Consider the following 12,381-nt stretch of genomic DNA (forward strand, 5'->3'; position numbering starts at 1 on the left):
TCCCTCCAATGAGGTATACCACCAGCCCGGTGGTGGTGGCTACCCTCAAAATTTGGGAGCAAAGGAGGCGGCACAGGGGGGAAGTGGGGGCCTTGGTGTGGACCCCGATACGGGGGATCCACCGGTTTGTGCCAGGGAGAATAGATGGAGGGTTTTCGAGGTGGCACAGGGCAGGGATAAGAAGGTTGGGGGACCTGTTTGTGGATGGGAAGTTCGCGAGCCTGGTTGAGCTGGAGGAGAAGACGGGCTCCCCCCGGAAAACACCTTTAGGTATCTACAGGTAAGGGCGTTTGCCAGGCGCAAGTGGTGGAATTCCTGCTGCTGCCGCCACGTACTGTACAGGACAGGGTGCTCTCGGGGGTGTGGGTTGGAGAGGGGAAGATCTCGACAACATACCAGGTGATGCAGGAGGAGGAGGAGGCCTCGGTGGAGTAGCTGAAAGGTAAGAGGGAGGAGGAGTTTGGGGAGGAGATCGAGGAAGGGATGTGGGCAGATGCCCTAGGGAGGGTGAACTCTTCCTCTTCGTGCGCGAGGCTCAGCCTCATACAGTTTCAGGTGCTGCACAGGGCACACATGACCGGGACAAGGATGAGCCGTTTTTCTGGGGGTGAGGACAGGTGTGTTAGGTGCTCAGGGAGCCCAGTAAACCGCACCCATATGTTCTAGGCATGCCCAGCGCTGGAGGAATTTTGGAAGGGCGTAGCGAGGATTGTGTCGACGGTGGTCGGATCCAGGGTCAAACCGGGCTGGGGCTCGAAATATTTGGGGTGGCAGAGGAGCCGGGAGTGCAGGAGGCGAAAGAGGCCGGAATTCTGGCCTTTGCGTCCCTGGTAGCCCGGCGAAGGATTCTTCTTCAGTGGAAGGATGTATAGGGGGGAGGCGGGCACTGGGTTGATTTGTTTTGTTTGTTATTTAATTCTATTTGGTTCCTTTTACATTTTGTTGTTAATATTTTGTGAAAACTTTATTTAAAAAAAAATTTTTTAAAAAGAAAATCCATTCAACATTCACAAAAGCGCCACGTGCTCGAGAGTGAATTTTAGAAATGAAGCTGATCCTAGTTATACTAAGCTGGGATAAGCAGAGCTGATTAAAGGGCAGGGAAATCAGATTGACTGGGAGTAGGAGGAGTTGGAATATTATGGTCAGATATGCTTGCAAAGAATATTGGGCTGATTCCCTTGTGGCCAAACTCTTCCGCACAAACCATCTAAAATGCCCATCACGAACCCCCCCCCTCCCCCTCCCATTTACATTAACTCGGTAAGATTCTAGATATTTCTGCCTGATCCTACAATATGGAGATGCCACTTTTGCCCTTTCGTTTTTCTTTCAGTTGGGTGAGATGACTCTAAGTGACAGTGCGACGCTTTGCTTGAGTGCAGTTGTCCAACAAGTGGCTTCAGTTGGCTGCTCAGAGGAGGAATACAAGGAGGTGGTCACCCGCACTCTGCTGGAGACTTTAAGGAATTGCCTAAAAGCAAAGATTGAGGTAAAATGAGGATAAGCCGAGCGGGAGATATATGACTACAGTTGCTGATCAATGCACCAGTGACGTGTGACCAACATTCCAGCATGCCAGAGGAAACTGCAGCTGAATATAAAATTGAAATAAAAAGCAGAAAAGGCTGGAAATAGTCAGCAGGTCAGGCAGCATTGTGTGGAGAGAACAAAACCGAGTTAACGTTTCAGGTCCGTGATCTTTCATGCAGACTCCAGCATTCCGATGAAAGGTCAGCGACCTGAAACATTAACCCTGTTTTTCTCTCTCCACAGATGGTACTGACCTGCTGAGCATTTGACGGCGTTTTCTGTTTTTGTTTCTGGTTTTTGGCAGACCAGCAAAATCAGTTGTTTCGTTATTGTTGACTCTGGCAATGTTTTCCAGTGTTTCATAAATGTTTAGTAACCAGCTCATGTTAACTTTAAAATTGCTGGCAACTGCAATCTAATCCCCGAGTTTTTGGGCCCACCCGTTTTCTTCAGGTCACGACACGTTAGATAAACTAACAACGCAAAAGAAAATGATGGGTAGCCAAACATCAGGGATAGCTTTATTGCTGTAAATATTGACACTTGAGTCTTAACTAAGAGCATATAATATAGAAGCAAGAGTAGACAATACAATCCATTGAGCCTGTTGCACCATTCAATACGATCATGGCTGACGTTGGGCCTCAACTCATTTTTTCACCCGCTCCCCATGTTCCTTAATTTCCTGAGTCCAAACATTTGTTTCTCCCAATTTTAAATGTGTTCATCGATGGAGCACTCACAACCCTCTGGGGTAGAGAATTCCAAAGATTCACAACCCTTTGAGGGAAATCATTTCTCCATATGGTATCCATGTATGAACAAGGGCTGAAAGGTAATCGGAGATGGGCGATTGAGGTTACAGCCCGATCAGTCCGATCGTATTGAATGGTGGAGCAGGCTCGAGTGGCCTACTCCTGCTCCTAATTCGAATGTACGATCGCATGGATGCATCTCAGTCCTGAATGATTGGCCCATATCCTGAGACTGCACCCCTGTGTTTTAGATTCCACGACCAATAGGAAAAGTGCACCTTATTTTCAATTACAGTTTGGATACAGAATTTTTTTTTTAGGTGACTCTTGTCAGGCAGCTGAAAATCCAGACATTGAGGATTGACTTGGGCTGTGTCCAAAATTGGTTCCGATCAATTGTTGATGGGTCATTACATTGGCTTTCCCAATGAGCTTACTCACTCGGGAGTGCTGCATTGGTTAAGAATGGAGCTGTCAAAATTTACTTGCCATTCGTATTGACTAAATGGTCTGCAAGTGGAAAATTTGTTGTTGCAGAATGGTGGACAGACTGAGGAACCCAGTGTCGTCCCCAGACGTTCATAATGAGCCTGTTGTGCTTTAGTTGTTGGCTGATTGCAATGTGAATTTGGTTCACTGCAGCAAAGCCATATGTCTTGCTGCTCAGGAGTAGTGTGCACAGATTGCCAAACCTGGCAGCAGTGCTCCCACAGCTCACAATATGGGTGCTGAGAAATTTATTACACAGTCTGTAAACTATGAAGACAGTGCTTAGCCCAGCTTGCTGATTAATTGGATTCTAAAACTTTTTTTAGATATAGTGCCTGGAGAATATTTTACTAATCTATTCTCAGGATGTCAGCATCGCAGGCTAAGCCAGCATTAATTTCCCAATCCTAATTGCCTCCTGAGAAGGTGGCGATGAACTGCCTTCTTGAACTGCTGCAGTCCATGTGCTGTAGGTACACCCACAGTGCTGTTTGGAAGAGAGTTCCAGGATTTTCTCCCGGCGACAGTGAACAAATTTAAATTCAATTTATGAAATAAGTGTGAAATAAAAAGCTCCCATCAGTAGCAGAGACCATGAAGCCCCAGGAGTGTTGTAAAAACCCATCCGGTTCACTAATGTCCTTTAAGGAAGGAAATCTGCCATCCTTTCCTGGTCTGGCTGGTATGTGACTCCAGCTCCACAGCAACATGGTTGACTCTTAACTGCCCTCAGAAGTGGTCGAGCAAACCACTAAGTTAAGCATCAGAAGGAGGCTCACCACCAGCTTCTTGAGGAAATAGGGATGGGCAATAAATGCCATCGTTTCCAACAATGCCCACAGATAAATTAATGTTTTTTAAAAAAACATCAGTATCCTGATCACATCGATTGATCTGAGATTTATAGACAAGATTTATGGAACCAAGGTTGTCATGGTACCGGACCAGACCCCAATTTATGTTAGGAAACTAACGAGAAACCCCAGCAATTTTGCAATTTGTAAACTGAGGAAAGGATACGTCACTCCCATGCATGATTCAACCGACAAATGGGGATCTTTTATATTAAAACAAACTTTATTATTAGCATAGGATTAAACACACTAACATCATAGATGCAGCTTTACAATTAACAGTTAACCAATTCTTAAAGTAAAAGGAACAATTTAACTATTAACGTATATCTTTATCTCCAATTAAGCAAAGTCCATTGTAGGTCAAAAGCCACTTGTGAATAAAGTTAGCAAACACAGGAATGCTTGCTGTACTATTATGCAGACATTTCCTTTTAGAAAAGGAGGGAGAGATCCTTTCAGACGCAACCTGGAAATCCTGCTGTCCTTGTCAAACTAAAAAATCCTACAGCTAAACTGCTTGCTACAGACCTGGTCCCTCCCATTAATTACATCCTCTCTATCCCACTCAGATGTCCCATGACCGGCTCACTTAAGTCAAAACACAATCCCTTTAATTATCTACACCCCAGGGAACACAATATTCCATTAACCCCATATAGGTAAGCAAGTACATGGTTGAAATGAATGATTATCTAACTTATATATATATATATATATATATATATATATATGATTGATTGAATTATACCACGGATGTGCTTAATTCACTTTGTCTGATTGTATTCCTACTTCCCTTTCTCTATTTCTGTTTGATTTCCTGCAGAGTGTTCAACAAGAATACACGACACTCCTTTGCTGTTTAATCCGCACATTCCCTCAAAGGTTGGAGTTCCAGGACCTGGTACAGCTAACAAACCACGATCCAGAAATGGACTTCTTTGAGAATACAAAGCACATACAGGTGGATGATTCAAGGCATTCATTTTAATATGTTCAGTGATCGGTGGTAAATGTATCCCAAGGATAGGGTAAATTCTAGTTCGAATTACATAGAATCCCTACAGTATATGAGAAGGCCATTCGGCCAATCGAGTCTGCACCGACCCCCCAAAAGAGCCCCCCCCCCCCCCCCCCCCCCCCTCCCCATCCCCGTAAACCAACCTAACCTTTTGGACATTAAGGGGCAATTTATCATGGCCAACCCACCTAGCCTCCACATCTTTGGACATCTTTGTGGGAGGAAACCGGTACCTGGAGGAAACCCACGCAAACGGGACAAAGTACAAACTCCACAGTCACCCAAGGCCGGAATTGAACCCAGGTCCTTGGCACTGTGAGGCAGCAGTGGTAACCAACGTGCCACCCTGTGTCGTTGAGAATCAGATTAAATAACTTCAAAACTAGCAGTTTTGCAAATTATATTTGAATAGAGGCCAAATCATTGGAATGAGGATAATAAAGTGTCTGATGCACCTATGTAACATATATATCTGTTTAAACATGCTTTTCATCGATTGAACTTTGCTTATTATGAATATTGCAATATTTTTGCAAGTCCAGGATTGACTGTAGGTGATATTAATAAGTGAATGCTTAACATTTCTGTATAATACTAGCCTGGCAGTTATACTGAAATTGGTTACAGCTTTTGTTAAAATAGCAAATGTTTATTAATTTCTGGGCTTAAAGTACAAAGTTACTTTTTTACAGACGGAAAACTTTGAAGATGATCAGAAGAATTATCCCTGAATTCCCAACTTCACTAAAACAGATTACTTGCTCATTATCACATTGCTGTTTGTGGGAGCTTGCTGTGCACAAATTGGCTGCCATGTTTTCTACATCGTAACAGTGCCGACAATTCAAAAGCACTTAGTTGGCTGTTAAGTGTTTGGGGTGCTCATGAGAGATGCGATATGTAAATGCAAGGCTTTTACTTTCTTTCTCTTGGGATGTATAGATTCACAGGCGAGCTCGTGCCCTGAAAAAACTAGCGAAGCAGCTTGATGAGGAGAAAATTACTCTGTCTTCTAAATCTTTGGTAAACTACATCCTGCCATATGCTACTTCAACACTGTTCAATGAAAACATGCTGAAGGTGAGAACTGCATTTTTGTAACTTGGGGTCAGGAGGAGGCCATTCAGCCTCTCTGACCTGTTGCATTATTCAATTGGATCATGGCTGATCTGTATCTTAACACCAATTACCCACCCTGATTCCATAACATTTAATACCCTTACCCATCTTTCTGCCTGGGGAGGTGGTGGCATAGTAGTATTGTCACTGGACTAGTAATCCAGAGACCCAGGGTAATGCTCTGGGGTCCCGAGCTCGAATCCAACCATGGCAGCTGGTGAAATTTGAATTCAATAAAAATCTGGAATTAAAAGTTGAATGATGACTATGAAACCATTGCCGATTGCCGTAAAAACCCATCTAGTTCACTAATGTCCTTCAGGGAAGGAAATCTGTCCTCCTCACCCAGTCTGGCCTACATGTGACTCCAGACCCACAGAGCAATGCGGTTGACTCTTAACTGTTCCCCCACTAAAATGGCCTAGCAAGCCATTAGGGATGGGCAACAAATGCTGGCCCACATCTTTCAATCACAGTTTACAGTTGACCCACAGTCTCAACGGCTCTTTGGGGGAGAGAGTTCAAGATTCCTAACATCATTCCTGAACAGCTTGGCTGTAAGTTTTAATGTTCTACCTCCTTGTTCTGGACTCCCCCACTGGAGGAAATAATTATTGTATATCTGATCAAATCCTTCAATTATTTTCCTTCAGTAAGGAGAGCAAAACCGTGCACATTACTCCAGGTGCGGTTTCACCAATGATATGGACAGTTGTAGCAAGATGTCCCTACTTTAATACGCTACCCCTCTAGCAATAGAGAGCCGTGAGACTGTACTCCTCCATTCATGGCCAGTATTTCCTCCCTGATGTCCGGTGCCCAGAGCGCAATATAGTTGTTCCAGATGTAAAAGCGGAATATGCTGGAAACATTAATGTTCATGCAGCATTATGTAGGGACAGAGAAAAATAGAGTTAATGTTTCAGATCAGTGACCCGTTTGTTAGAACTGGAAGACATTGGAGATGAACATTAGTATCAGCACAGTCAAAGGAAAGGGAATAATTCCTCCAGCTTTGACCTGACTCCTGCTTTATACGACTCTAGCAGATCGTCCAATCAAACACTAAACAGAAGACGGTTAAAATGTGTGCATTTCAAATTTGTTTCAATTTCTTCTGATCTTTTTCATTGTAAAATTCTCCAGTATGAGAACATGACCACGGCATCTGTGGAACTTGTCGGAGCTTCCTGCAAGCATCTTTCCTGGTCACCGTACATGTATTACATCAAACGCTACATTCACGTTCTGCAAACTGGACAGATCAATCAGAAATTGGCGGTCAGGTATGTGGAAGAGGGTTCAGAGTGATAAATTGTGTAAGCAAACCAGCGAATGGTATTCAATGTTTTTCCCAAACAAGCCAGCTTAACACTCACTCTGAGGCTCATTCTTTTTGAATGCCACACTCGAGAAGCTCTGGGACAAAGCAGCCCGTTTGATTGGCACCCCATCCACCACTTTAAACATTCACCTCCTCCACCACTGACACACAGTGGCAGTCATGTGTAACATCTACAAGATACACTGCAAAGGTTCACCAAGGGTCCTTCAGCGGCAACTCCCGAATCTGCAACCTCTACCGCCTTGAAGGACAAGGGCAGCAGAAAGCTGGGAACATCACCACCTCCAGGTTCCCCCGCACGCCATTCACTGTCCTGACCTGGAAATATATCACTGTTCCTTCAGTGTCGCTGGATCAAAATCCCAGTACTTCCTCCCTAGCAGCATTGTGGGTGTACCTACACCATATGGGCTGCAGCAGTTGAAGGAAGTGGCTCACCACTATCTTCTGAAGGGCAATTAGGGATGGCCAGTGACCCCACAGCCTATGAAAGAATAAACAAAAACTTTCCCACAAACAATGGGGAGCAAGAAAAGACCATTTAGATCATCTAAGCTGTCCCACACAATGCAAGAACAACATATACACTCTCCTCCCCTGCCCAAAGACAGGTCTTCTGGGAGAGGCAAAGAAAACAGATTAAAAACAATTTTGGGGAAAGGGTTAATTTGGGAAATTTTCCTCCTAAACCTATCCAGGGGATTGAATCTGGTCCTTAAGATCGTTCTGGCTCTAAGGAGCATTGGTACGTTTCACTATTTTGTGAATTTAGTGTGGCGCCCTAAGCTGTTGTTGGGCAAGACTCTCAATGCTCCATGGTATCTAGTGTTACCATAGCTAACACGTAAAACAGTTAACTTTCTGTTTAAGTGGACTCTGTAACTTGTGAATTTTTCCAGTAACACCTCTATGTTCTTTACTTAGTGATGATAATTTTCTCTCATGCAGGTTGCTGCTGTCCGTGTTGCAAGCCTTTCACTTTGACCCAGACAGCCTGCAGAAGGAGCTTGAAGCGGTTCAGACGACTATAGGTGAAAGTACGTGTCTAAAACTCAGTCTTTTAGGTTGCCTAGGCCTGAGGTTTTATCCAAGCGTATCGGCCTCCCCGAACAGGCGCCCGAATGTGGCGACTAGGGGCTTTTCACAATAACTTCATTGAAGCCTACTTGTGGCACTAAGCTATTATTATTATTATTATTATTATTATTATTATTATAATAAAGCACGCCTTCCACAGAACCATAAAACCCCTACAGTGCAGAAGACCATTCGGCCCATTAAGTCTGCAGGGACCCTACCTTGACCCACTACCCCGCCCTATTCCACAACAGTGGTGTATTTAAAAACCTTACCTTTACAGGAGCAGCCCTTTGGATTTCGGCGGCAGCGGTGCGCAGGGGCCTTCTTGGAGGTGAGTAGCGACTTTAAAACCACTTACCTTTACAGGAGCAGCCCTTTGGATTTCGGCGGCAGCGGTGCGCAGGGGCCTTCTTGGAGGTGAGTAGCGACTTTAAAACCACTTACCTTTACAGGAGCAGCCCTTTGGATTTCGGCGGCAGCGGTGCGCAGGGGCCTTCTGGGAGGTGAGTAGTGTATTTAAAAACCTTACCTTTACAGGAGCAGCCCTTTGGATTTCGGCGGCAGCGGTGCGCAGGGGCCTTCTTGGAGGTGAGTAGCGACTTTAAAACCACTTACCTTTACAGGAGCAGCCCTTTGGATTTCGGCGGCAGCGGTGCGCAGGGGCCTTCTTGGAGGTGAGTAGCGACTTTAAAACCACTTACCTTTACAGGAGCAGCCCTTTGGATTTCGGCGGCAGCGGTGCGCAGGGGCCTTCTGGGAGGTGAGTAGTGTATTTAAAAACCTTACCTTTACAGGAGCAGCCCTTTGGATTTCGGCGGCAGCGGTGCGCAGGGGCCTTCTGGGAGGTGAGTAGTGTATTTAAAAACCTTACCTTTACAGGAGCAGCCCTTTGGATTTCGGCGGGAACCGGAAGTTCGACCTCTGGCAAGTCCCCCCCCCCCCCCCAACCAATAAATTCTGGTGGAGAGGAAACCCGAGACACTACACGTGTAGTGTCTCCCACCCACCCTCCTCCTCTAACCTAATAATAAGACCCTTTGGTGTAAGGTAAGTGCCATATTATATTATTATATTATTAGCATTGTGCAGGTCAAGGATTGGAGGTGGAGGAGCAGTCTCTGTCAGCGAGAGAACCTGAGAACATCTCAGAAGGTAAGCAAGTGATTTTTACTTTTATACCTTTTTTCAAATTGTGTGTGTCGGGGGGAAACTGAAGTGACATCACAGAAAAGCTGTGACCTGAGTGGCTGGTTGGGATTCTAACCTAAATTTTTTTGAGTATTTGGGAACTAATTAAACATAATAACTTAATTATAATTTAGAGGATATCTAAGCCAGAGATCGGAGAATATTATAGTTAGCTATCGCATTTCTATTAGAAATCTAGTGCTAGGAAACAGATAGTTGACAGTAACTTTGCAATTTAAAAAAAAGTATTTAAAAAAAAAAAGACAAATTTTAATTTTAATTAATTGACGCAATGTCAGTTAGAGGGGTGCTGTGCTCTGACTGTGAGATGTGGCAGGTCCGGGAGGCTTCCAGCGTCCCGGATGGCTTCATCTGCAGAAAGTGCACCCAACTGCAGCTCCTCACAGACCGCATGGTTCGGTTGGAGCAGCAATTGGATGCACTTAGGAGCATGCAGGTGGCGGAAAGCGTCATAGATCGCAGTTATGTAAATGTGGTCACACCCAAGGTGCAGGCAGAGAAATGGGTGACCACCAGAAAGGGCAGGCAGTCAGTGCAGGAATCCCCTGTGGTTGTCCCCCTCTCGAACAGATATACCCCTTTGGATACTGTCGGGGGGGATAGCCTATCAGGGGAAAACAGCAGCAGCCAGAGCAGTGGCACCACGGCTGGCTCTGATGTTCAGAAGGGAGGGTCAAAGCGCAGAAGAGTAATAGTAATAGGGGACTCTATAGTCAGGGGCACAGATAGGCGCTTCTGTGGACGTGAAAGAGACTCCAGGATGGTATGTTGCCTCCCTGGTGCCAGGGTCCAGGATGTCTCCGAACGGGTAGAGGGAATCCTGAAGGGGGAGGGCAAACAGGCAGAGGTCGTTGTACATATTGGTACTAACGACATAGGCAGGAAGGGGCATGAGGTCCTGCAGCAGGAGTTCAGGGAGCTAGGCAGAAAGTTAAAAGACAGGACCTCGAGGGTTGTAATCTCGGGATTACTCCCTGTGCCACGTGCCAGTGAGGCTAGAAATAGGAAGATAGAGCAGACAAACACGTGGCTAAACAGCTGGTGTAGGAGGGAGGGTTTCTGTTATCTGGACCACTGGGAGCTCTTCCGGGGCAGGTGTGACCTGTATAAGATGGACGGGTTGCATCTAAACCGGAGAGGCATAAATATCCTGGCCGCGAGGTTTGCTAGTGTCACACGGGAGGGTTTAAACTAGTATGGCAGGGGGGTGGGCACGGGAGCAATAGGTCAGAAGGTGAGAGCATTGAGGGAGAACTAGGGAATAGGGACAGTGTGGCTCTGAGGCAGAGCAGACGGGGAGAAGTTGCTGAACACAGCGGGTCTGGTGGCCTGAAATGCATATGTTTTAATGCAAGGAGCATTACGGGTAAGGCAGATGAACTTAGAGCTTGGATTACTACTTGGAACTATGATGTTGTTGCCATTACAGAGACCTGGTTGAGGGAAGGGCAGGATTGGCAGCTAAACGTTCCAGGATTTAGATGTTTCAGGCGGGATAGAGGGGGATGTAAAAGGGGAGGCGGAGTTGCGCTACTTGTTCGGGAGAGTATCACAGCTATACAGCGAGAGGACACCTCAGAGGGCAGTGAGGCTATATGGGTAGAGATCAGGAATAAGAAGGGTGCAGTCACAATGTTGGGGGTATACTACAGGCCTCCCAACAGCCAGCGGGAGATAGAGGAGCAGATAGGTAGACAGATTTTGGAAAAGAGTAAAAACAACAGGGTTGTGGTGATGGGAGACTTCAACTTCCCCAATATTGACTGGGACTCACTTAGTGCCAGGGGCTTAGACGGGGCAGAGTTTGTAAGGAGCATCCAGGAGGGCTTCTTAAAACAATATGTAAACGGTCCAACTAGGGAAGGGGCGGTACTGGACCTGGTATTGGGGAATGAGCCCGGCCAGGTGGTAGATGTTTCAGTAGGGGAGCATTTCGGTAACAGTGACCACAATTCAGTAAGTTTTAAAGTACTGGTGGACAAGGATAAGAGTGGTCCGAGGATGAATGTGCTAAATTGGGGGAAGGCTAATTATAACAATATTAGGCGGGAACTGAAGAACATAGATTGGGGGCGGATGTTTGAGGGCAAATCAACATCTGACATGTGGGAGGCTTTCAAGTGTCAGTTGAAAGGAATACAGGACAGGCATGTTCCTGTGAGGAAGAAAGATAAATACGGCAATTTTCGGGAACCTTGGATGACGAGTGATATTGTAGGCCTCGTCAAAAAGAAAAAGGAGGCATTTGTCAGGGCTAAAAGGCTGGGAACAGACGAAGCCTGTGTGGCATATAAGGAAAGTAGGAAGGAACTTAAGCAAGGAGTCAGGAGGGCTAGAAGGGGTCATGAAAAGTCATTGGCAAATAGGGTTAAGGAAAATCCCAAGGCTTTTTACACGTACATAAAAAGCAAGAGGGTAGCCAGGGAAAGGGTTGGCCCACTGAAGGATAGGCAAGGGAATCTATGTGTGGAGCCAGAGGAAATGGGCGAGGTACTAAATGAATACTTTGCATCAGTATTCACCAAAGAGAAGGAATTGGTAGATGTGGAGTCTGGAGAAGGGGGTGTAGATAGCCTGGGTCACATTGTGATCCAAAAAGACGAGGTGTTGGGTGTCTTAAAAAATATTAAGGTAGATAAGTCCCCAGGGCCGGATGGGATCTACCCCAGAATACTGAAGGAGGCTGGAGAGGAAATTGCTGAGGCCTTGACAGAAATCTTTGGATCCTCGCTGTCTTCAGGGGATGTCCCGGAGGACTGGAGAATAGCCAATGTTGTTCCTCTGTTTAAGAAGGGTGGCAGGGATAATCCCGGGAACTACAGGCCGGTGAGCCTTACTTCAGTGGTAGGGAAATTACTAGAGAGAATTCTTCGAGACAGGATCTACTCCCATTTGGAAGCAAATGGACGTATTAGTGAGAGGCAGCACGGTTTTGTGAAGGGGAGGTCGTGTCTCACTAACTTGATAGAGTTTTTC

The 12,381-nt window shown here is 45.8% G+C and overlaps 1 protein-coding gene across 1 annotated transcript in view; it reads left to right on the forward strand.

The window, feature by feature from the left end:
• Nucleotides 1-12,381, forward strand: part of utp20 (UTP20 small subunit processome component) — a 206,642-nt gene that overhangs the window by 122,747 nt on the left and 71,514 nt on the right. The window contains 5 exon segments of the mRNA XM_072484851.1: nt 1,337-1,492; nt 4,458-4,595; nt 5,595-5,732; nt 6,918-7,057; nt 8,065-8,153. Of these exon segments, the coding sequence (XP_072340952.1) occupies nt 1,337-1,492; nt 4,458-4,595; nt 5,595-5,732; nt 6,918-7,057; nt 8,065-8,153 (661 nt within the window).

This window comes from Scyliorhinus torazame, chromosome 19 (assembly GCF_047496885.1).
Source record: "Scyliorhinus torazame isolate Kashiwa2021f chromosome 19, sScyTor2.1, whole genome shotgun sequence".
In the NCBI taxonomy this organism is placed as follows: domain Eukaryota; kingdom Metazoa; phylum Chordata; class Chondrichthyes; order Carcharhiniformes; family Scyliorhinidae; genus Scyliorhinus; species Scyliorhinus torazame.